Here is a 26,530-nt window from a genome sequence, read left to right as displayed (position 1 = left end):
TTGGTTTCAGCACCAAGTCTTTCGTGAGCACAGTTAGATGGAGAAAATAACTCTGGAACTTTCAGCAGCATCTTTGTAGAGAAAGAGCAGTAGGCTTCTTTCTTTCTCTTGCTTCTCCTGCCAGGACATGGGTATAGCATCTTTAAACACCAGCTGCAGCATCAGCTATCACCCATCGGAGAGCAGCTCAGCCAATGAGACAAGCTCTCTGTTGAGTATGATGCAGTGTCTGGGTAAAACTATGTTCACACTGGAATCACTGCCTCTACTACAGAATCCATAAAATGTAAAAGGCTCTGTCACCTGCCTCTTGGTAGGTCAGTGAAGTATTGTACATACATAACTGAGAATAGGCAATGCTTGCACTGGCCCTGAGGCAGTTCAGCACCTAATGGCCACTCGCTGTCAGTTTGTGTGGTCTCTTGATTTGTGTTACTCTAGACAATTCAAAATTACCTTATTAGCACATAGGGGTGACTGGGGCAGGTCTAGCATCAGTTTACCTTTGACTTCAAAAGACTTTTGAAATGTCAAACACTAACTGATTGCTCAAACAAAGGGGACGGGAGCATGCATATGACAGGAGACAGTCCCATAGAAGTTCATCTACACTCCCACGACAGAGCTGGGAGAGAACATGCTTAGTGTGCATTCTCTGTGCCATATCCAACGATCGGCGGAGGTCTTAGCACTGATGTTTAAAACATTTCTCTATCGCATGTCAAACTTTTTTTTTTTTAAGTGACAGTGCCAATTTAAAGTCACAGAGCTCATTAGTAGGACCCATACAGCATAGCTGGGCCACTGAGTGATGGACTACCTGAAAGGCCAACTAGGCCTATGATTATCTACAACAGAGCTCCAGACTGTCGCTGGAAGTGACATCACCATAAGAACTGAAAATCAAGGCATATTTTAAGAGCAAAAAACTAAAAAACAAACAAAAACTATTAAGCGATTGCAAGTTCAAGCCCCCTAAAAATATTTTTTTAAACTGTGAAAGTGTCTAGAAAGAAAGCGATATAACAAAAAAAAACACAGAGGATTTCTATAACTAAGTTCAATAAGTGTGAAAACTTAAATGATACAATTATAACTTTATTATCTGTACAGTAAAGTGTGTTAAAAAAAGATCATTGACAGTGTTGTGTCAGACTGAAGAGAACACAGCACTTCTTGCAGGACATACAGCAGCTGATAAGTACTGGGACACTGGATATTTTTTAATAGAAGTAAATTACAAATCTTTGGCACTTTCTGTCTCCAGTTCATTTGAAAGATTTTTCTTCCCTGAACTACACATTTAATTATTTTTGTTTAGTTATCATGCATTAAAACAAAGCTATACTTACTTGTATCCAGGTCCAGTCTTCTGAAGACAGCTTATTAGTCTTGTGCTGGTTGAAAAAAAGGGACCAAAAGCAGGTCCTGGTCCTCTGCACACATAGTGCAGTCATGTGATTGATGGACGCATTGATGCCGTGACACTTCATGTGTTTAGTCTCTTTTTTTCACCCAGCACAAGACTTAACAGCTGCCTTCAGGAGACTGGACCTGGATATGTAAGTATAGGGTTTGGGTTGTGCTGCCAGTGACCTTCCGCAATGGTAAGGGGGGAGGGGGTGGTCTCTATTGGTCTCTGACACAGAGTGTCACATTCAGCTGAGCTCAATCACATTCATTTCAGCTCTGTGACACATTCAGAAGATTGGGATGGGGGGGGAGGTATTGGGGTTGGGTTTCTGTGGGGATGCGCTGCCAATGTCTCTTGGGGGGGTGATGCACTGCAGAGTGTGACATGTTCAGCTCTGCTACATTACATCTGACATAGGTGATGTGATGCACATCAGTGAAAAACACAGACACGGGTGCAAAACGGATACAATCACAGTCACGGATCACAGAGCTAGATAGCGGATCTCATCCACGGACCTTGAAACACAGACGATATTATATGTCACTGACAAACCCCAGTACATCATTGGAAGTTTCAATGTTGATCATAAAACAATTCGGTACAGTATCATACAATCATCTAAACGCCTCTAAAACTCAGGCATTGCCATTAAACATATCCCCGTCGATTGTATCACATATGAGATCCAAGTACGATTTTGACTGGAAACATAATTTTATAGAATACCTGGGCATAAAACTTACACCAACTTACTCTTCACTTTATAATACAAATTATGCAGCATTCATTAGTCGAAACAAACCTAAAATTATTCTCCACATTGGATATATCCTGGGTAGGACGTATAGCTACATTTAAAATGTTCACATTGCCAAAATTCTTATATCTATACAGAACTATACCCATAGAAGTCCCAAACTAATTTTTTACCCAGTCACAATGTATTGTAAACAGATTTCTCTAGGCCAACAAATGCCCTCGGATTTCTGCTAAAATACTTTTTAAACAACGTAAGGCAGGAGGTTGGGGGTTCCATACTTAAAGGGTTATTACATCGCATCTATGGTCTCTACATTGAAAAAATGGTGGAAATTAGAAGACATTCCTTGGGTAAACATAGAAAATCATCTTGTCGCTCCATATGATGTGAATCATATAATGTTTTTACCATTTTGGTCCAATCCAAGACTTACCTGCTCCAACCCATTGATTAGAGTGTCATATAGGGCCTGGGAACAATTCCATATTAACACCAACACTGGCTCCTCCTTACCTCACTCCTTACTGCCAATCTCTTTCCTTGAGGCAGGCCTATGCGGCAATGATGTCATGGATGGGGCGGGGCTAAGTGGTGCTAGGGGCGGAGTGATGTGACACATAGGGCGCGAGGCCACGCCCACATATACCAATCCACGGGTGATAAAAATGACTTTTTACCAGAACAAGCACCATGAGGTGTGATATAAAATAAGTAATGAAAGCTGTAACATTTACCCTTAACACCTGTGGAGAACAGTCAAAATGCAAATAGGGGGTGACAGTGTCACTTTAAATTTAACATGTTGGAAGGTAAAGGGGATAAAGTCTATAGCACAGTTATACAATAACAATGACATTACCTCTTTCCAATCATTGCAACGTCAGTATAATATCCCCCCGGTCAGATTTTCATAAATTTCTCTGAATTAGGAACTTTTTAACAGCTATGACTCCATCTGGCATCAAAGCTAATAAGTATAGATTTTTATATCTAAATTCTAAGCTTAAAGGTTTAAGACCTATCTATGAAAGCATGAATGATGTCACAACCCTTATGAAAATGCGCCCCTTCAGCCTCTGGGAAGGTGATCTCAGCATACAATTTACAGATGATGATTGGAAAGGAGCTTTTAAAAATATATATGATGGGGGAAATTTATCAAACATGGTGTAAAGTGAAACTGGCTCAGTTGCCCCTAGCAACCAATCAGATTCCACCTTTCATTTTCCAAAGAGTCTGTATGGAATGAAAGGTGGAATCTGATTGGTTGCTAGGGGCAACTGAGCCAGTTTCAGTTTACATCATGTTTGATAAATCCCATATTGAATCTGCTTTTAAAACTATTATCAGATGGTATTACACACTAGATAAGCTGTCATGTATGTTTGAAGGGACAACTGACCACTGTTGGAGAAACTGTAAAGTAGAGGCCCCCCTCTGCACATATTATGGCAATGCCCGGTAATCAAACCTTACTGGAATAACTGTTTTCATTTATTTAACACAGTTCTCCCCATAGGGATTCCCCAGACACCCCAACATTTCTTACTCTTCCTAAATATAGATCATGTCCCATTTAAATATAGACGATTGACATGCTTATTGTATATTCATACCAAAACAGTCTTAGCTAGACATTGGAGATCTACCACCATCCCGGAGTTAGTGGAAGCTGTGACCATCACTGGTGAATCCTATGTTTTATGCCTCCAGCTTTATAAAAGAGCTCATACCTATGTCGACAATGAGATGTCTGCTGAGAAGTGATGTCTATAGCAAAGGCAGTGTCAGCCATTATATTACAGAATTATATTACTCAGAGTGAAAACTGCAAGACTTTTTTTTTTTTTAAATATGTGATGACATTGTTAACCAAATGTAGAAAGAAATATATTTTATATCAGGGGTACTCAACAACTTTTAGTTAAGGTCCACTTACCGGGGTCTTTTGTCAGGTGAAGGTCCAAGCTTAACATCAGTAGTAAACATATTTTGTTACTTTTCACAAACGTTGTTGAACTATTTACATACAGAATTGATGCTTATTAGTGTGAAAACTGGCATTTCTCTCTCACCAGCCCTTTGAAATTAGGTACAAAGGGGGTGCTGCCCCCAGTAGCATATAGCCCCCCTGTTGCTCCCTTAGTAGTATATAGACCCTTGTGCGCTCCCCCAGTAGTATATATCCCTCCTGTGCACTCCCCCAGTATTATAAAGCCCCCTGTGCGCTCGCCCAGTAGTATAAAGCCCCCCTGTGCCTCTCCCCAGTAGTATATAGCCCCCGTGTGCTCCCCCAGTAGTATATAGCCCCCTGTGCGCTCCCCAAGTAGTATATAGCCCCCTGTGCACTCCCCAATAGTATATAGCCCCCTGTGCACTCCCCAGTAGAATATAGCCCCCTGTGTGCTCCCCCAGTAGTAGATAGTCCCTCTGTGTGCTCCCCAAGTAGTATATAGACCTCCGCTGTGTGCTCCCTTAATTATATAAATTCTCTCTGCTCCCCCCTCCCATCTAGCATATAACATTAAAAAAACACTTATACTCACCTGGGTCCGGGCGTCTCCTCTTTTCTTCCCCTCTTGTGGCCGCACTGCAGCGGTCACAAGAGACCCCTCTCCACTTGTCCTGGCGCCGGCACTCCAGAAACGCCACTCGACAACCGACACCAGAGGCAGAGTGCGGCCTCTTGTGACCGCTGCGGCCAGTGACGGGTGACTGATATGGAGGGATCCAATGGCTCCCTCTCTGTCAGTGCTGCTGCATGGTAACTATGAGCGCTCCTTACGAGCGCTCATAGTTACTGTGCAGAGTGCAGCTCAGTATACAGGTATACGGAGCTGCAGCAGGGGTCCAAACAGCTGGCCTCCGCGGTCCTCGTTCGGACCGCAGTCCGCCAGTTGAGGACCCGTTTTATATATTAATATGTCTTGGACAATACATTCACATTATGACAGCTTTATTTGTCAGTGTAAAGTATTTGTGACATGATTATAAAAGAGAAAAACAAGTCAAAACAAACAACCTGGGGCTGTCATTGACTATACTTTGTGGTTGACTTATCTGCATAGAGATTTGAGCAGTTTTATTCCCTGTGCTACCATATACGTCACCCACACTGTTAGGCATTTCCCTGTTCTTCATTTCTATGTGTTTATATTGAACAACTGAATAAAGAGGAAGAATTCAACTCCCCTTTTCTGTGTAGCTCAGAAACCTTCAGGGTGTCTTGGGGACGTGGAACCAGCACTGAAGTTTTTGTTTTTTTCTACAGAGGAATTACTAGTATGGCAAATGTACAGAGAGTACATGCCACATCAAGTGGTTGTCATCTGTCCTAGTCAAGAGGGAGTTTTTCCTTGAGGTCATATCTCTCATCTAATACAAAAATTTTCTTTTTGGCTTATCATAGGCCAACACACACAGGATTTTTTATTGGCCTTATGGGTATAGAAGACTAGAGAAAAATATGCACAATTGTCCACTCTGCCTTGTCACAATGGAAAAATAAGAGGAATATATTATCTCATAGAAACAATGTGTTGTGTATTGTAGAAGGTACAAGACTGTATTATACATTGGTGCATAATGTAATGGCATACCTCCAAAGTGTCCCTCATTTGGAGGCACAGTCCCTACTTTTGAGCCAAGTCCCTCTTTTCCCCTTACATGTCCCTCTTTTTGAACTAAAAAATAGATTTGCATTAACAGACTTTTTATGTTGCTCTAGAAACATTACTCCATTATGTGATGCATGATGGAAAAATTGTTATATTCAGGTGACATTATGGCCCCTTTCACACATAATTTTACACATGCAGTTAATATGGCCCCATACACACATCAGTAGGTGTTACGGATGCATTTTGGGGCCATTTTCCATGACACAAAATTTTTTTTTAAGCCATGCATCCATGTCACCTATTTGACAGTGGGTTCCTGCAAATCTGGACAGTTACTGAAACACATTTGTAATACTGTCCGCCGTAGCGGGTCCGTAATAGACAGGGTTACTATGTGTGAATGGGACTTAAGGATGTATTCATATACACAGGATCTGCTGCAGATTTGTAAATATCAGTGTAACGAAATGCATGCATGCAAAAGTATAGAAGTGTCATGTCTGTAAAATTTTCCTAGAGTGAACCACAAGTGTCCTTCTTTGGCCGTCCAAAAAGTTGGGAGGTATGTGTAATGGCCATATGGATGCTGCAAGGTGTGGAATACATACATGACATGGGGTCACAAGACGATCAATAATCACATCTTAGCTGTGTTATGAAGTCTCCTTGTTCAAACACTGTGTGGGGAGTAAATAAAAAAAAAGACTTTATGAAATCTTGGCACAAACCAAATTAAAAGTGCCGCCACTTTTTAACATTTGCATAAATAATCTGCATCTGGGTGTCATACTTCATAAAACTGAGAAGAAAGCAAATCTCCTTATAAGATGGCTTTGTCTAGAGCATACAAGAATAAAAGTTGTTTCCCCATCATGTAGGGTTGGTTTTTCTTGAGCCTCATACATGGACTATTGTGTAATCATGGAAACCACCAAGCAGCTGGAAGTGAAAAGTGGTGCATAGCACATACATTTTGGCGCAGATGTGGAAAAATGTCTATGTCTTGAAATTCCATCATTTCATGTTAGGTACAATGTGCACCACAGTGCCAAAAATGGTGTACTGTGTTTGTTTGTGCATCGGACAACGTTTTCTCGCAATAAGCCACACCCTCTTTTTGTCAGATTTGTCTGGAAAATTATATTTTACTAATGAAAAGCAGGCATAACACTCACAATCACTTATTATCTAAGTGTCTTCCTGCCAAGTTCTTCCCTCTAGCAGTGGAGCCCACATCATTACTGCACTTAAAGGAGAAGTCTGGCGAAAATTTTTATTAAAGTATTATTTTGCCCCCCAAAAGTTATACAAATCACCAATATACACTTATTACATGGAATTGCACATAAAGTGCTTTTTACCCTGCACTTACTACTGCATCAAGGCTTCACTTCCTGGATAACATGGTGATGTCATGACCCGACTCCCAGAGCTGTGCAGGCTGTGGCTGCTGGAGAGGATGATGGCAGGGGGATGGTCAGTGTCCCCCACAGTGCCCCCCTGCCATCATCCTCTCCAGCAGCCACAGCCTGCACAGCTCTGGGAGTCGGGTCGTGACATCACCATGTTATCTAGGAAGTGAAGCCTTGATGTAGTGGTAAGTGCATGGAAAAAAGCACTTTATAAGCATTTCCCGTAATAAGTGTATATTGGGGATTTGTATAACTTTTGGGGGGCAATACAATACTTTAACATTAATAAAAAAATTTTGGTTGATCTCTGCTCCCCTCTCTACAGCGGCTCCTGTAAATTCTACATACAAACAGTGGATGACAATAAACATACTGTGGAAGATTTATCAAGCAGTCTTAGTAAAATTGTTCTTTATTGCCAATCAAACAACCAATCACAGCTCAAATTTCATGTTGTTGAGCTCAGATGAAATTACAGCTAAGCTCTGATAGGTTGCTATTGGCAACAAAGAACATTCTTACTATAAGAAGGCTTGATAAATCCTCCCCCCGATGGGACCCCATTAAAGGCTAATGAGAGATGGGGGGCTTTTTTGCGTATGGCCGAGGATGAGGGCAATGACGTCCCTTTACCTCCGCGGTTCAAGCGCCGTGTCCCAGATCGCTCCACTTCGCGCTGCCTGGCCGCTTCCCGGTCACTGATGCGGGCTTGAGACGTGACGTTTCAAGTCCGCTAAGGCAGTCAGTGGCAGAGGCGGGAGGTGGCCGGGCAGCACGGACCAAAGCAGTGCGATCCAGGACACGGCGTTGGAACCGGGAGGTAAGGGGACGTCATTGCCCTCATCCACCTCCTCCCCGGCCATACGCAAAAAAAAACCCCAGCCCGGAGTACCCCTTTAAGTCTAATGTTCCAGTACTGACATAAACCTATTGCTTGTAGTACAGTCCGGAGGCATTGACCAGGCAACATAGGCAGCTTGATAACTACTGGTATTTTTATAGGCGCAATTAAGACTTTATTAAGAATTCTACCAAAATTTGTGACATATATGTCCTATAATGTTTTATGCAAGTTAGAAGATAAAGCCCATGGAGCACTCTCCTGGACTGCAGAAAGCATGGCAACATCCAAACTATAGTATAATAATATAATATAGAGTATAAAAATTACTTTTATTCCAAATTAAAAAAAGACATTATGTGCCACAACTTACAACTCAATAATAATCTATGATGTCCAGATTATAGTAAATGCAGTTTTATTGTTACAGGGTTCTGGCATCTGCATTAAATGATTTACACATAATGGTATATTCCTAATAAAGCCGGGAGCTCTTTCTACTTGAAGGGAGCCTGTTGTATTGAAAATACAGTCCACTTTTCAGGCAGCATGGTACAAAACAGAAGGAGCTAGGCAGAACGAGATATAGTTTTGTGGGATTTCCAGGATAACCTATAATTATTCATGGAAATCTCTGCTCCAGTCGGGATAATTGAGGTCTATGGTTCAACATATAGTTCAATTAAAAAAAATATACTGGTGATTAACATGAATTCTGGTTCTGGATTAGAAATGGATCAGACTGATAAAATTATGGACACATAAGAAGTCTACAATTTCCATGATTTATGTAGCACCTCCAAAGCTTCTGTATAAAGACTTGCAAAAACAAGTTTATACAATACAACTAGTGCATATTTATAACATAGCAAAACTTCTGCTTCAGCATACAGTAAGGCTGCATTCACACGTTTAGTGTTTTTCCTGGTCCGTGATTCTGGTCTGCTAGCAACCTCCGTGATCCGTGCAAAACCGTCTGTGTTGTCATCCGTTTTACATCCGTGTCCGTGTTTTTCACGGATCTGTTTAAAGCATTTTAAATTACATTGATTACATCACGTCCATGTTTTTCACGGATCTGTTTAAAGCATTTTAAATTACATTGATTACATCACATCCGTGTAAGATATGGATCTCATTGATTTCTATGGGGAATCCTTTCGTGCATCCGTTCCGAGTAATGACATGTCCTATTTTTTAACAATCACGGATCCATGCAATCACAGATCTGTGAGCACGGACAACTTCACGGAACGTGTGAATGCAGCCTAACGCTGTGATGATGCTGGTATGTAAAAAAGCTTGCTACTCTGGGCAAGACTGTAAAAAAAGGTGCTTTGTGCTTTTAATTAAAGAGCCAATGTCTTCTCAACAAATACATTTCTTTTTCTCTATGGTAAGGAACATTCCATATAGGCATTCCCTTTGAAGCAAAAGTGTCTGAATTTCAAGCGGAGTCTGTGCCGTGGGCGCTGCTTGAAATGCCACCTGTCCCATTGATTTAATGGGATTTCTAGTGCATCTCCGCTCTCCGACAAAAGAATTGACATGTCAAGTCTTTGGGTGGAGAGTGAAGGCGCACAAGAAATACCACTGCAACAACGTGACATCTTGAAATTCTGCCACATTTGCTCAGTATAAATGGGCCCTTAAACGTATAGCTTTTTGTGAGTATTCCAGTACATGCAGATAAGAACACTTATCTAACTATACCTGACTTAGTATAAAGGAATGCACTAAATAGCTTGTAACCATCTGAACACAGATACATGTTGGGGTTGGTATTGGTACTTCTTCCCTGATGGCATAGATCACTGAAAACAGAAAGTTTATTCACAAAAATCAGTTCTTCCATTATTCTGTGCAAAATAAAATCAGCTTCAGTTATTTAAGCCGTTGAAAGAATCCAGGGACGCTTCATTAGAAATTGTGAGCTGATGTGAGAACATTGGATCGCTGTCTGGATTTATGAGTATATTTCCCACTGTCATCCCTGAAAAATATAATAAATAATATTTCACACTCAGTGATATGTGATACCAGTGGTGTAATAACATGCTGACGTATATGAACATAAACACATCAGGGACAAATCTATTAAATGTATCCCCCTTTCTGCTACAGCAAGTACTGGTTGGAAATTGGCAAATATAGTGTTTCCAATTTAGAAGTGCTATGCTCCCCTCTTTACCAAAGACAATGTAACTTTTGTTTTATAAAGGGGGTTATCCCAAGATCCACAATTGTCACCAGGGCTGGGCAATATGGCTTAAAATTAAATCGTACCTGTCATGGCATATTAAAAATAAGAAACTATAGCAAATATATAGTTGTATAGTATTCTGTCAGTTTTAGTGCCCCATTGCGCTGCAGTCCCTTTAGTGCCTCATTGTGCTGCTCATGCTTCTGCATTTTACTCTGAGCTGGTGGATGGGCTTTTTTTTTTTTTTTTTTTATAAATTTGCCTTAGATCAGTTGGTTTACTAAGCTGCAGCAGTGCACAGGGGTGTGTAGAGGGGCGTGCACGGCTGCTGACCAATCAGCATTCATCTTTACTGGACCAGTCTGCACAGAGCAGAGGGACAACTGACATCACTTCCTGCGTTTGGTCTTTTTTTTTTTTTACTGTTACTAAAGACAAAAGATATTCATGACGGAGCGGCTGATTTTATGGCATTGTATTTTATACAGAAAACAGGTAAAAAAAATAAATTAAGCAAATATGACATCCCCTGGTAATGACATTTCAAAGCTCAATTTTTTCGATGTAAGAATTCTCAACTCTGAATTTTAATTTAGATTTTTTTTTTGTTTGCTAAAGAAGCTAAGGGAAAACCAAACCACAATTTTGACAAGAGAATGACATACTCAGCTTTTCATTAATATTCATATACTGATCATTAGAATTCGGATCACTATATATTAATAGTATTATCTCCAAAACAACATCAAATCACCTATTCACAGGGTAGGTGATAAATGAATGATCGGTGTGGATTCAACTGCTGGTACCCCCATTAATCATAACAATAGGGGTCCTGAGTCCCCCAGTTTGAACAGAGCAGCAGTCATGTGTGTGCGCTGCTGCTCCATTCACTGGCAATGTTTTGACAGAGATGTTGAAATACAGTGTTTGGCCATTTCTGTCAGTCTTAATCATTGTTGTGATCAGTGGGGGTAATATTAGTTGAAACCCCAGCAGACATACATTGATCACCTACCCTGTGGATAGGTGTTTAATGGTGGTTCGTGGAACAGTCCCTTTAAGAAAACTGCTGTGTGTGCATAATTATCACTGTGTTATCTGTGGTGTCAAATGGGACTGTGGGGAACATCTACTAAGTTATCTGTTACTCAGAGAGTTATTGTGTGGTGTCTGTGGTGTTACATAAAACTTTAGGTAAAGGCCCTTTCAAAGAGGCTGATTATTAGCTAGCAGGAACACTCATTGTTCAATTATCAGCCTGTGTGAAAGAACCAGTCATCAGCCAACGAATGACATAACAATCACCGCTAGTGGCTGCACATCTTCCTATGTAGATGGGGAATATGCGACCAATTATGATTAAATGAATGGGCAGCATGAACCACCCAACTATAAATCACATGACCTGACTGCACCTTTGATAGAGCCTTGTATCACTGTATTATCTGTGGTGTTACACAGGACTGTAGGAAACATGTACTACATTATCTGAGAGTTATTACTGTGAGTTATCCGTAGTGCTACATAGGACTGCAGGTGACATCTACTACATTATCTGAAGACACTACTAGTTACTATGAGCCAAGGGCAGAGTGAAGCTCTAAAGGTCACATTGACCTCAATGATAGCTTCAGTACCTAACCAAGTGGAGGTTCCCTGCCTCTCACTGAAGTAAAGCAACGTGGGGTTTCAGACGGTGAGATCATGTGGTTTCTGCAGCAAAAACCATGTGGCTATTACCTGTGTGAACAGAGACGATATTAGATTATCCAGGTAAATAATTTGGTTGCTTGTATTTTTTTAGAGAACCATAAATGCATTAAAATAACAAAATCATCAGTTCTTTACCTTTCCAATCTTGCACTGATCCCCTGCTCAGGCTCCAATAAGCACCCCGGTCTTCCTATTAGCGCTGATATTGTGTGATCGCCGAAACCCATCTGCTCCAATAGGAAGACCAAAGTGCTGACCAGTACCTAAAGTGGGCATCAGTGCTGCATCAGAGGAGTGAGTAACTGCTGGTTTGTTACTTCAATGCATTAGGGCTCTTTAAAAAAAAGAAAAAGAAAAAAAACCTCTGTAATCCATTTAAGTTAAAAACACAGAAAATGTAAAGAATTTATTACAACTCACCATTCATTGAGTCCTCCAAACCTGCTATATGTGTGGGATACTCAGTTTGGTCATGCAGAAAAAATTCAGTGCCATATTGTGGAGTTTCTGGAAAATATTGGGGTGTTCCTGAAGCAATACTGCTCTGTGCGTCATCCACGTTCCTAAAATTAAAGAAAAGAGAGATAAATGTCTACCATTTTCTGTTAAAAATCCTACAATACAATATGCCAAAAGTGGTCGGCTGGGAATGAATATATTGTCATTTAATCTAAGGCTTGTAAAGCAAGATCAGAGCAGGGAATAAACAGCCCCGACTAGTAGTGACTCTCTGCTTATATATGACATATATTCTAATAAGTCACATGGAAAGGGCTTCATTTAAATAAGGCAACTGCCAAGAAGAAGGTGTTTTTTTAATATGCGGTCTGGGCTGAACTGACAATAACAAAACTGGTCACTTACTCCACCAAGTGCCCAATCTCAGCAGTGGTCTTCTTCTTTTCTAGTTCCGGTGACGTTCTGTGCTAACAGGAAGTGCCCATTCAGCATCTGATCTATATGTTGGCAATTCTCATGAGCCAGTGACCAGGCATTTCCTGTCCACAGTATTAAAAAATAGAACTGCGGCAGAGACTGGGCACTTGGGAAATCGGCAGCAATGAGGTAAATTTATCACTTTGTTAACTTTATTGCAGTCAGGCAACATATTAATATTGAAACTATAGCTTGAAAATTAGGCAATAAGCAGGTGGGAACAGTAAGAAACCACCCAAGGTGGTAATGAGGAGAGTAAATGTGCCATTTACTATAGATACATGGTGGGGCAGCCGTTTGGTCCTGCACATGTGTCCAGAGAACAGAGGTGGTGGGAAATCATATATAGAGGGTGGGGGTGCCATTACAGCGTTGTATAAAATCATGGATTTATAGAAGAAATTAAGCCTGAAGCATAAGCATAAGCATGAGCCTAACAGCCTAAAATAATTCATATGTGAGATATTGGTGGTCTGATCATCAGACACCAACTCAAACAAAAACTCCCAGAAAATATGGTCTTAGATATTTCCAACCTATAGTATCAGCACCTGAAAGAAAAGGCAATATGTCAGCTCTAAATCATGCTCAGAGCTGCAGACATGACCAGATACCTGGAGATAAAACAAATTATACCAGCTTCTTAGGCAATGGCTGTTGGAAAAGTTATAAAATCATGTTTTCCTTTCAAGCCCCATATAGGCAGTGCTGAGCTGCAGCATGCTTGCCTCCTTTCTCCACCACCTTTCTCTACCCTGCATGATTAATGTACAGGGTTTGGCTTTTAGCCCTGTGCCTTGTACATTAGTCAGTCAGGGCTTAACTAAGGAGCAGGTATCATTTGTTTCATACCCCTACCTGCTATCTGCCAATGTCAGCAGCTCTGAGCATGATATATTGTAGTGCTGAGGGATTTCTTTTGAATGTTTAATTTGCCTTCAAAATAAAAATTGAAGTCTGTTTATGCAGATGCCATAGCAAAATTTCATTCATAAAATCTATTAGAGCTATTATTCTTACCTTTCAGAAACCATGATCAGTCTGCGTGTCATGTACTTCTGGTATTCCATGGTGGCTGTAGGGAAATATTCCATGACAAGTGAAATGAATATACATTTTGACAAAAAATTATTTTCTGCAAACAAACTAAGGAAAATCTAGTAATCCAGGAAGCCCACAGTAATTCTGCACAGCGACTACAGATGATCAGACAGATTTCCTCAGTTCAAGTACTGTCACTTTGCATAGATGGCAGTGTCAGACTGGCAGCTCTAAGCAGCTCTCTGGCCCCGGGGTCCCTGGTATCATTGGTAATATTGGTCTCAGTATACAGGATTTAGTCCGTAAGAGTATAGTGATAATATGTATGGTAGAAATATTTCCTTCCTATATACTGGTATTATTGGTAATATTGGTCTTGGTTAACTGGATTTTGTCAGTAACAGTAGGATGGTAATATGTATGGGGATATTTGCTCTTTATATACCGCTGTTGTTTGGTTGTTGTATGACTTTTGCATTTAAGTTTTCATGGGCCAATTATTGGTAACAAGTAGAGATGAGCGAACCAGGTTCTGGTTCGAGTTGATCCGAACCCGAACGATCGGCATTTGATTAGGTGGCTGCTGAACTTGGATAAAGCTCTAAGGTTGTCTGGAAAACATGGATACAGCCAATGACTATATCCATGTTTTCCACATAGCCGTAGGGCTTTATTCAAGTTCAGCAGCCACCGCTAATCAAATGCCAAAAGTTCGGTTTCGGATCGACACGAGCATGCTCGAGGTTCGCTCATCTCTAGTAACATGCGCTCCTGGGAATGCCTATTCCGCGGATAATTGCCCCATGTAAAATTGCCATAGGTAAGCCAACAAGCAAGCAGATGCCGGAAAGTCAGCTGATTTGATCTTAAGTGCGTCTGTAAAATCATTGTTATTGGCCGTACATCTCTATGTGTAATCGTGCTTGTTAAGACACTGCAAGTGAGCACCTTGCTGATCGGCACTCATTTGCAGCCCTACACTGCCCCATATCCTGCCGTGGAAATGGACCCTTACCAATGTTAACATAGATAAGTATGGAGGCTGAACAGATGGGCCCCAAGAATGATTTCCTATGGTAGGTCCAGACACTATTGGATGGCATGGGCAAATTAATTTACCTCACTGACTTTCCCATTATATTGACTAATCTATCTGCAAATCAGGCTGAACACTGCATACACATAAGAGGAAAAGTTGTCCAAACCTACAGATGTTATCAGGATTGGCCAACCATCTAACGTGTATGCCCTCCACCCACACACACACCCCACCACCACTCTAGTGCTAATATGCTGCTGTTCCATTGCTGTTTCTTTTGATGGGGGAATAACAAAAAAAAAAACAGCAATGCAAACCCAGAGACCCAGAGCAGCGCACTTAATATTGACAAAAGGAAAGAAGGAGCCGTACACTATGTCAGCGCTGCCCATCCGACAATACATCCTGGCAGGAGAAGATGGGGCTAGGCTTTCTCTGTCAGTGTTTTTGAAGTGACTTTTTCAAAGTTACCCCACTACAACTGTGCAATGATGATGATCTTTGGGCTCTGAAACCTTACTCTAGGCCGCAAGCCAACTTTTGCATCGGGGCCCATGAATCAGTTGCTATGCCCTTGTCTTTTATTTCTAATTAAGACGTCTGAGCTGCATCTAGAATCAAAACTGCATACAACTCTACAAAATTTTGCAAATCATGTAGTCTCACTACTCTTGTAAGTAAAACGTGCAATACAAATTTCCAGTGAGATTTTCAGACGTGTTTCATACAAAGGACTACATATATTCACCTTCACTTCTAGGCTCATAATACTGTCCAAAAGCTTCATCCTTAGGGATATTGGGATACAGATATTTGAGTGGGTTCTCTGGGATGTTTTCCTCAGTTAGTAGTTGGTAGTTTCGGATGATCTCTGTAAGGGGGATGCTGAATAACTCTTTTTTGGTGAAAGGCTCAACAGACCGGATTACATAGGTTCCTATGAGGAAATATGTTAAATCACTTTATAATATGACCTACATGTACATGTAAGATATTTTCTTTTTATCGGATTTAAATTTCTACCTTGGCATTATACATAGAAATAAGCTGATTTACAGTAATAATGAAGCAAATAGCTTTGTTAGTTCGGTAATCGGCTTAGCAGCTGGCTGCCTTTAAACTCAGCTAGTGCTGCTTCTCCCCTGTTGGCGGGAAAAGCTGGAACCAGTCCTGGGGAACTGAGGGAAGTTTCCCAGGACTGGTTCCAGCTTATCCTGCCACATGGGAGAAGCGTCACTGAATTAAAAGGCAGCAGACATGTCTAACCATGTTCCCCAACTACCACAATTCATCATAAATCTATAACTTGTATCAGAAACAAGACTAAGCCTTGTCCATACCAAAATGACAGCATATTAGTACAGCATACCATCAGGATGATGGTCGACCCAGGAACATGTAATCCCTCCATCACGCATGCTTTCACTAAAGCGGAGGAGGAAAGTACCCTGCTGCATGGTCTTCAGAAGATTCTCCTCGGTACTCCGACTCACAAATCCCATCACAGAACTGTTACAAGGAGAAGAAAAACTAAATTATACAAGGAGATCTACTGTGTTACTGAAAACACCAACCTGTCTAAGAAACACACAGATGAGCATAACAGTTAATCATCTGCTTAAAGTTAATGTACCACTTTACAGGCTTTATCAAGCCTACACATACCATTGGATGCGAGCCACTGTGCTGAATCAGCTGCTGGGGTCCATTTTCTGATCATCCCATTCGCATTATTTTCACCTGAATAGCTATATGCAAATCAGGTCAGATGTGCACAGGAGGTGAGCCTGGGAAGAGCGGTTCAAAGCTCTCTCTGTCCCCAGCTCTGATGACGCGTGCCTCCTCTTCTCCCCAGTCCTGCCTCCAGTCTCCTCCCCACCTGGCCCCATCTCAGCTCCAGATCAGAGCAGTCATTGATGTAAAGTGGTACGTTCGCTTTAATATAGTGTACTATGGAACTACACTGCCCCATATGCAGGAATCTGGTCCATCAGAACCAGCTTTACCCTTTTAAGCAATTTTCCAGAGTAACATAATTATAGGATATTCATCTGCTCAATAGTACAATATCACACATACAGCTGAGAAATGCAAACACTGGTCCACACCTCCATTACCTACAGCTACATTATTTTGGGTGAATGGAAACAGCACTGGTTGAACATGAGCAATTACACTTACTTCTGTTTACAAACAATGAAAATAAGCATATGATATATCTCTGCCCAATACTTACCCATCATTCCAGATGTTTTCCAAGTGTTTTTTAACAAGAGCCAAAACAGCATCAAACCACTCCCAAAAAGTGAAGGAAACCCTAGACATATTTTCCTGTAAAAGTGAGAAAAAAAAAGATTTTTAAACTACTGTACAACTGCTTAATGTGTCCTACTGTATCAGATTTTACTGCAATACCCTTAACCTCAGCCCATCTGCAGTAACGGACTGACCACACAATGCCTGTAAATGGGCAGCAATATCTATTTACAAATCGACAATGCAAAAAAACAAAGTAAAGTGAGACAAGGATACCTTGGTGAAAAAGAGCAAACTGTATTTCTACATGGATTGGACCTTTCCTTAAGGTGAATTCTACCTGCTGAGTATAGGTATTGGTATAAGTTTGTTAGTTTAGGTTGGCTAAAGCTTTGGAATTAAGGATGTGGGTAATTTGTTAATATTCTAAAAGTTAATATTGAATGTAGCATGTAAGAGCATTCTTTTTACTGAGACTGGTCATTTTACCTTTGAGAACTTACTCCACGTCACAACGCTGTCCTCATTTGTTACTGACCCTGAACATAGAATACAGAACGTTAAAGAGCTGTTTCTAAGAGCAAACTAGACTTTGAATAAGAGAAATGAGTGAAATAGGAATAAAAGCTCAGGAAAATGCATACATGCTGTAAGTTGCATGAGAGTTAAAGGCATTTTTTATTTTTTCCCCTACCTTGAGCCCAGGCAATTTTAGTTGTTCATCTTAAACCATAGACAAAATAATAGGGATTGTGCCTATACCATTTATGTATTAAATAAATTGTGACATTTAGAATGACTAAATATATTGTACCACAGAGCTTCTTTCTTAGCATTTGCAGCTGGTCTGCATTCAGACCCCGATTTGTGCAGTATGAGAATTGCCAGCTAAGAGCATTTGCCATAAGACTCCAAGGAGCTGCTGGAGGATTGGAAAAAAAAGTCACATCCTAAAAATAAAAAAAAATAAAAACATGAACACAAATCAATATAGCCCATTATTTAGGTTTGCGCTATACAAGAAGCAAACAATTGCTTTTTATAAAACTGCCCACTGTATGCCCAGTTCTTGACTTGGTGTGGTCACAGCCACATTACATTATTGCTTATAATAATAACAACAACAACAATAATAATAATTATAAAGACACACTTAGGGTGGTATTACATGGGACGATTTTTCGGTGATGGCAAACGATTTTAAATCATTTACCCTATTACACAGTACAATGATGATTACTTATGGTCGTTCTTGTGCTCATCCTTTCCTGGCTGATAGACCTGGGCACGACCAAACTACGTGTTATTACACCGAACAGTGTTCCAACAATTTTTGAACGATCAACAATTTCTCGTTGGTCGTTTAATCGTTGCTTGCTATTACAAAACGATTATCGTTTAAATCCGAACGATCTAACAATTTTTCAAACGATAATCGTCCTGTGTAATACGGCCCTAAGGCTTTTAGATATGAGAGTCGATAGTGAGGGGTTTGACGCCTAATTGTTAAACTGCACTCACCAGCTGGTGGTGGGGGTTGAGAGAAAATGACGCTGCACCACTGTAGCAGACAGCAGCTCCCACATCAAAGTACTGTACAATGATGTACAGCATGATGTAGGTGGTATGAAATGAGTAGACAGCAGCTGGTGCTACGATAGCCGTATTGTAACATGGAGGCAAGGCTGGCAACAGTTTTGTTTATACCTCAGATCTTCAGTATAAAAGCTCAGGACTCCCAGGGGCCATTGTCCCGGGACGGCTGAGATGCATTTTCTGTTACAGTCATCATCCTGGGACGAGCTATCTACTAGCTATGGCATATTTTGGTGGTTTACATGTATAATCTACATTCATTCTTACCTTAGGGTTAGTGCTAAGCAAGTTGAACCACAATACTGATGCCAATGCCCGTACAAACTGAGAAAAGTTGGAGATCACAACGAAAGGCAAAGTAGTAGCCTATAAAAGATATTTAAAAGACAATAATATTAAAAAGATGCATAATTACAAGTGAACTACTACAATATGAAAAGGAAGATCAACATTATGGACCTACATGGTCATGAGATAACTTTGCCCCACCGAGTTGAGTCACCAGAACATTAGCTTTGTGTAACGTATAGGTTATTCTTGTCTGAGCACTAGGTAGCTGCTTTGGCTCTGTAACTCAATGTACTGTAAGCCCTGAATCTGAGCCTGTACCTGTATGCTAATCTGAACCTAAAACCTCACCTTAAAATTCCTGATATTAATTGTTTCTGCTACCCAAAACCATGCAGTGCATATCGGGACTTCATTGATTAAAACCTGAACTGTATTTACTGCCACCCAAAATTCCTTTGTGGTTTGGATTTCCAGAACTGATGCATATCCAGACAGTTTGTCACCAGGCTTGTCATTAGTCTGGCCCTAGAGTCCAAAGGCTTGCTGATTCCAGGGCTCTTGGATGATTTGTGCCACGTGGTTAACTCTGTTATGGTCTGGTTCTTATTAAGACTGAAGATTACTGTATAGTTTACTAAAGGCTTGCTGCACAGAAGCCTATATATGTCAAAATCCCAACTTTATCTTTCATAAGAATGTTGTTTATTGAAATCTTAAGTCAGATTGGATCATAATGTTAATGTACCTCTATGTTCAACTGCACTCCACCATAGTTAAACTGAGTCTTTAAGGTAATGATGTGAAGCTCTTCCATGACACTCAGTGAGTTCTAAACAAAAAAGGGTAAAAACTGAGAAATACAGAAAGATGCAAAAAGATATTTGTAGTTTAACTAAAGATTTATTACATCATTTGCGCCTTTACTTCCTTTTCCTCCTCCTCCAGCTCTTTGCTCTTTCAGTGTCTAAAGAAAAAAGGTAAATGTTGGTTACATTGTTGCTAAATTATTGTTACTAGAAACACAGCACAAGTCTATTACCGAGCACCGACCGGGCATGAAGCACAGGGGGCGGGCATTAGAATTAGGGATGGTCCGAACCCTCCGAGGTTCGGGTTCGTATGAACCTGAACGCTCTGCATCAGATTCCCGCTGTCTGCCTGCTCCGTGGAGCGGGTGGATACAGCGGGAGGACCGCCTGAATAACTGGGATACAGCCTATGGCTATGGCTGTATCCCAGTTTTCCAGGCGGTCCTCCCGCTGGATCCGCCCGCTGCACGGAGTGGGCAGACAGCGGGAATCATTACCGAGAGTTCGGGTTCGTACGAACCCGAACCGAACTCGGTTCGGACCATCCCTAATTAGAATCAATGGAGGTGTGTCACAGAGGTGAGGGCAGATCGTTACACTGGGGGAGAGAGGGACAGCCCCCAGTGCTTCATGCCCGGTTGATGCTCAGGAACCAGGCGGCGGTTCATAAAAAGACTGCGGCACCGGCATCCCCACGCTGGTGCTGGTCTAGTCCTGTAAAAAAATAAAAAAGCAATGTACCGGTGGTACAGTTGCTTTAAAAGGTGTGCAGTAAGAATATACTATTTACTTGTACACCATTTTAACAGGACAAACAATTAGATGGCTACAATGTTGTTTCTGCATCTAGATGCCAGAAGAAGCACAGATAAAGAAGGAGTACCAACATGAACTTACCAAATGCTTATACTCTACTGCCAGCCCCTCTTCCTGCATATACTCCAAGTCCTTTTCTTGTGGACCAAGCAAATTAAATCTGCGATAACTAATAAATAAAGGATAGAAAACAGTGATGTATGCATGAAAACCCTAAATACACTGTAATGGTATTCCGGTGTATGTGAGCACCTGAATGATTCAAAGAGGGTCTTACCCTTTGAGATCGGGAGGATCCCTGTTAAAAACAGATAAACAATATTAAATACATATAGTCAACACATAAACCTACAAAGAATATGTTTTTTTGCATGACCTAACAATACTTCTATATATTCCTCTTAAAACAAAAACACGCCATACTCTAATCTTTTTCGCCACTGACTGTGGGAGAACAGATATTGGCGATTAACTTTCAATAATGGAATCTGGACGTTAGATGGTCTAAAGGTGCTGTAGATCATTATGGGCACCACAACACCAATTTTGTTATGATGAACTAAAAACTTTTACAAAGAGGAGGTAATTTTCTCTAGAACCATCTGAAACTATGAACATTTTTGATAAGCCAGGATCATCCCACAGAAATCAGAACATGAAAGGATTGCACCATCCCTCATCCCTCAGAATTATTGCATCATCACCAAAACGACACAAAAAAGGAAAGCAAATGTTAAATAATGGAAGTACCTCAATGGGGTTTGCCCATACCTATCCATATAGTAGTGCCTAATCTGTGGAGATCTGACCACTGGGATCCTGTATTCCGCTTCCCACCCTTTAATGGTGCAGCAGTCATGTGATTTATTGCTCAATTTAGTAAAGGTCAATAGGGGTGAAAGTGTCTGGACCCCCACCGACCAGACACTTACCAAACACTCTGGCCCAGATTTATGACAGGGTGTAAAATATACACATGGTGTAAACCGCCCACAGCAACCAATCACAGTTCCTCTTTCATTTTACCAGAGCTGAAAGCTAAGCCGTAATTGGTTGTTATGGGCAGTTGTTTACACCAGTAAATATTTCACACCCTTTGATAAATCCCCCCCCCCTACTCTGTATAGGTTATACGGATTGAATATGGGAAAGCCTTTCCAATTAAATAAATAACATGTAAGTAAATGGAGGATATTCTCAGCACCTAGAATTCTCTAATCCTGGCCTACACTGGTCATGATGAATAGTTTTTCTGCTAGTATTTTTTTATTTAACATTTAACGCTATTAACAGGTATTAGTAGTATTCAAAGTTTGTTATTTTGGAAGCAACTCACGTATCTATTGAATAAGAGACCTTCATATTGTTGCGGAGTTCTTTTAAATTCACAAGAAACCTAAGAAGAAAAAAAAACAAGGAAGCATTTCTGCAAGGAATTCATTTCTTCTGCTCATTTAAAGGGGGTATCCAGGCTTAGAAAAACATGACTGCTTTCTACCAGAAACAGCACCACTATCATTAAAGTGGGCTCCGGGGACCAGAGCGCCGCGATACGGGACCCGCCGCTGAATCCGGGGAGGTGAGTGGACGTCTTTTCTCTCAGCCACATCCTCCCCGGCCAGATTCCAAAATAGCCCCCCCACTGGAGTACCCCTTTAACATTGATAGCCACAGGACAGGCCATCAATATCTGATCGCCATGCTGCTGGGACATACGGTACTGTTATACAAATTAAATTGCAGGTGCATCATGTGGGTAAACCAAGTAGCTTCTTCATCAGCATAAATGCATGTAATAAAGAGCCAGTGCAAAGACCATTATGCCAATGGTACACTAAACAGGGTTATGCTTTATACAATTATAGAATTCCTCAGGGACTACTCCCTGAGGAATCGGAAAGCGGAATGGTGTTGGAGTGTAAGGTGAGGGCCAGCGGACTGGGACTCTGGTGTCATTACTGGTATTACTTTTTGATGTGTATTACTTTTTGATGTGTATTGGTATAATTGTATAATGCACAACCTTGTTCAGAGTACTACTGGCATGATGGTCTTTGCATCGGCACTTTATTACCTGCACTTTAATTTGTATTACAGTATGTCCCAGCAGTATGGCCTCCTGCCTCCAAGGTCTTGTTTTTAATGTTTGGATCGCCAAATGACAATTATTAGTCTGTTCTGGTATGATCAGTGCAAGATTAAAACATTAGACCATAAGTCCAAGAACAACACCAAAAATGTCAAGTCAAAACATCCAGGATAGAAGTTTGGAATAGCTGCTGAAAGCTGTATATCACACTGTAAATCCTATTGTGTAAATGTAGTCTGACACACTCCCCCTACTCTATTCTGCCCTTAATATTCTGTATTTCTATGTATCATATTGAGGCGCTACTAGACTGCAGGTATCTTACCTGAGAAATACCCATGGGATTTCACAGAAGCCATTAGCAATGGCTGTAGCATTCTGCCTGAAAATATAATAACCTAAATCTACCTCAACTTGTATTATTTAGTATGTACCTTGAAGGAGTATTCTAAGAAAATCAACTTTTCCCCTATACACAGGATATTGGAAAAGTAGAATATTGCGGGGGTCCGACCTCTGTTCCCCCTGCCGATTTCCATATAAGGCCCCCCAGCATCTGTGTTATGATTAGAGCCGCGGGTACGGCACGTGACCCCCGGCTCTATTTATGCCTATGGAGCGCCGGAAAAAGCAGAGTAAAGCGTTCTTTTGGCATACCCAGCTCTCTGAATGAATAGAGATGCGGACCATGTGCCTTACCCATGGTTCTTATCATAACACAGAAGCTGGGGGGCCCACAGAGGTTGGACCCCCCGCGATTTCCTACTTTTCCCCTATTCTGTAGATAGGGGAAAAGTTGATTTTTACGGAACACACCTTTAACAGCTCTAAACATTAACATCTGTTGTCACTTCATTCACTTCTCACCTGGCCCCCACAGAGAATTGTGTACTGGTTTTCAGCACCAAGGGTTTCTTGAATGGAAAGATCATGATCGGTTGCTTATGTACAACAAAGGATCTGACAGGGAAAATATAAGGAAAAGGTTAAACATTTAAAGGCAACAACACATTTTTCAGTTTACAAGAGGTGGTGGATAAAAACATAATCCAAAAAACCTAGCCCATTTATTGCTGCTGGCAACTGCTCCAATTTACGTGTTTTTTCTTGAGCAGCTACTCTGTTAACATAAGCAGAGATCTGCTTTACAGGAGCCGCATGGGAGATATAGGACTGGTGTCTGGATACACTCCTGCCAATCAGCTGTTCCACATCTGCCTTACACGGTGAATGGGGGCAGATAAAGGGGACTCTGTTCACTGTGTAGTGGTGGCGCTGTATAACTGCAACTCAGTTGCCATTCAAGTAAACAGGTGCTGATCTGCAGTTACCAGACCTGGCCACTACATAGTGAATGGAGCAAAATGCTTCCAGCACCATTTACTGCATAGTGCAGTGGCCGCAGAACAGTGATTGATGGCCTACACTGATAGGTCATCAATCATATTAGCCTGTAAAAACCCTTTAAACATTAATCAGCATGGAGTTTTAGACATTAAAAAGGCAGAGGTTCACCATAAGGGTGTATTTACATGGGATCCATGTTTTTGTAGCAATTTTATTTTTATTACAAAAAATCTCCTATAAAGACTTATTGTTAGAGCACTTATTGTCAGTTTTGACTGTGATTTTTTTTCCAGACCACCACAATACAGATGGAGTCACTCATAATATCTATGCCCTATCTATGAACTATCTTAGGAGGATTTTAGAAGATTGCTCTACTTTAATTGGCTAAGGTTGGCAGAATATCTGATACAAAAAATTGTGTATATATATATATATATATATATATATATATATATATATATATAGCGCAATGGCTTAACTTTACCTCTGTAGAAGACACAACAGCATTTCAAGCAGCTTTTCTTGTAGTTTTGGAGGGTCAATTTTCAGGGGGTCTCCTTCATATGACACCTGCACTGAAAGCTCACTAAGCTTACACAGAACACGCTTCAACTGGAAAAATACCTCCACTGTCTTTGTCACCCTGAATAACAAGTAGAAAGGGTTATTTAGGAGGTTTTAAGATAATTATTTTTACAAAAGGTTTTTAATACAAAACCCTAAGAAATGCTACTACTGAATCATGTTGCATGAATAATTTTTTGGACACTGGTGACGGAGGGCCCAAACCTTATTCTGCATAAAACTTATATTTTATAGAGCTGCTTCCTTAAAAGCATTGAAAGAAACCTGTCATTATTTTCTTCACTGTGGTTCTCTGTGGCATATCCCCGTACCTCCCTGTACCAGCCCTGATAGATCTCTCCCTATGCCCAAACAGGGCAGCTGAGAACCGCCCCAAACGTTTGGTTTGGGCAGCATTAAAGTGATGACAGATTACCCCTTTAAAGGGAATTCTTGAACTCTCAATACTGATAACCTATCCTGAAGATAGGCCATCAACATCAGAAAGGTGCAAAGGAACACCATCAACATCAGACTTTTTGAATGGGCCATCAATATTGGGATCTCTTTAACCAAAATGATTTTACATTTTTTCAAAAGGTTAAAGTGAATGTACCAGCAGGTACATCGCTTTAAGATCTTTACATTACCAGATCAGTGCCGGCGCGGGGATGCCAATGCCGCAGGTGCTGAGGGAAGGGGTTAGTCAAAGTGGGGGCAGGCGGTATCGCACGCCACAATTCCTTTTTCGTATTAATGTCAGGGATACACCCATGTGTCCCAGGTGTCATGTCCATGAAAGGGGTCTTTTACACATGTTTTGGCGATGCCCCAAGCTGTTCCGCTACTGGAGAGGGGTGGCGTCAGCCATACACAAAGCCTATGCGGTGGAATTGCAGCAATCCCCACTGGTGTATATATTGGGCTATGTAGATGACCTAGCATTGAATATGGGGGAACAGACTGCAGTAGCTCGTATCCTGTTTATGGCACGTAAGCTTATAGCCCAACACTGGCTTGATGAAGCCCCTCCCTCGGTATCGGAATTTGTGGGAAAGGTTAATTGGTTAATTGGTATAGAGAAATACACATATGAGAAGCGAAAAGCTAGCAAAAAGTTTGAAAAGCTTTGGGGCAGGTGGATGGCTGTGCCTGAGTTCGCGCCCCCAGGTTCCCGCGCATAAGTTGAGTTAAGCCGCACATAGGTAGAAAAAGATGGTATATGTTACTAATTTGTGTTTACCACTTGCCAGTAGATAGTCGGTGAATTTGAGCTCAGTGCGTTTGTAGCTCGAGAATGCTCATGCTGCAAATGTGATGACATGGTTTTCGGAACGTTGCACTTTATTTATGTTTATATAGAATGTGGAGTTGGAAAGTTTGGGGGGTGGGAGGGAGGCACTGGGGATGGGGGCGGAGGGGCAGGGAGGGAGCGGGTTGGAGGGTATGCCCTCCAGGGAGTTTGTGATTGTATGGGGATAAAAAATTTTTGTAAAAAAGTTTTTCCAATAAAAATTATTCTGATTAAAAAAAAAAAAGTGGGGGCAGGCAGGCCTACCTCCAGTGGTTCAGGTTGGTGACCAGGAATAGACCAGACTGCAGCACCGCGGCACTGGCATCCCCGTGCCAGCGCCAATCTATTAATGTAAAGATCTGCTGGTACATTCGCTTTAAGAAGTATAAAGATACAAGGTTTTAGGCTTGGATAGAATACTGCCCAAATTCCAAATCATATAAAATATTTTAATATTCCTTGTTCTGTCGTTTCACTGGC

General features: G+C 41.0%; 1 protein-coding gene across 2 annotated transcripts in view; it reads right to left on the bottom strand.

Annotated features, from left to right (window-relative positions):
* Positions 1-8,363: 8,363 nt before the first annotated feature.
* Positions 8,364-26,530, bottom strand: part of STAT2 (signal transducer and activator of transcription 2) — a 53,089-nt gene continuing 34,922 nt past the window's right edge. For both annotated transcript variants that reach the window (XM_069970469.1, XM_069970470.1), the window contains exons 9-24: positions 24,677-24,835; positions 23,710-23,802; positions 22,090-22,149; positions 21,031-21,051; positions 20,835-20,922; positions 20,036-20,092; positions 19,874-19,957; positions 19,105-19,203; positions 18,056-18,191; positions 17,731-17,780; positions 17,222-17,316; positions 16,355-16,494; positions 15,734-15,922; positions 13,926-13,980; positions 12,390-12,532; positions 8,364-10,043 (exon numbers count right to left, since the gene is read on the bottom strand). In XM_069970469.1, coding sequence (XP_069826570.1) covers positions 9,931-10,043; positions 12,390-12,532; positions 13,926-13,980; positions 15,734-15,922; positions 16,355-16,494; positions 17,222-17,316; positions 17,731-17,780; positions 18,056-18,191; positions 19,105-19,203; positions 19,874-19,957; positions 20,036-20,092; positions 20,835-20,922; positions 21,031-21,051; positions 22,090-22,149; positions 23,710-23,802; positions 24,677-24,835 — 1,582 coding nt within the window. In that variant the 3' untranslated portion in view covers positions 8,364-9,930. The remainder of the gene's footprint in view (positions 10,044-12,389; positions 12,533-13,925; positions 13,981-15,733; positions 15,923-16,354; positions 16,495-17,221; positions 17,317-17,730; positions 17,781-18,055; positions 18,192-19,104; positions 19,204-19,873; positions 19,958-20,035; positions 20,093-20,834; positions 20,923-21,030; positions 21,052-22,089; positions 22,150-23,709; positions 23,803-24,676; positions 24,836-26,530) is intronic.

The sequence above is a fragment of the Dendropsophus ebraccatus genome, chromosome 5, assembly GCF_027789765.1.
Source record: "Dendropsophus ebraccatus isolate aDenEbr1 chromosome 5, aDenEbr1.pat, whole genome shotgun sequence".
Lineage (NCBI taxonomy): Eukaryota > Metazoa > Chordata > Amphibia > Anura > Hylidae > Dendropsophus > Dendropsophus ebraccatus.
The sequence above is the reverse complement of the archived record's forward strand: the minus strand, read 5'-3'. Positions and strand labels throughout refer to the sequence as shown.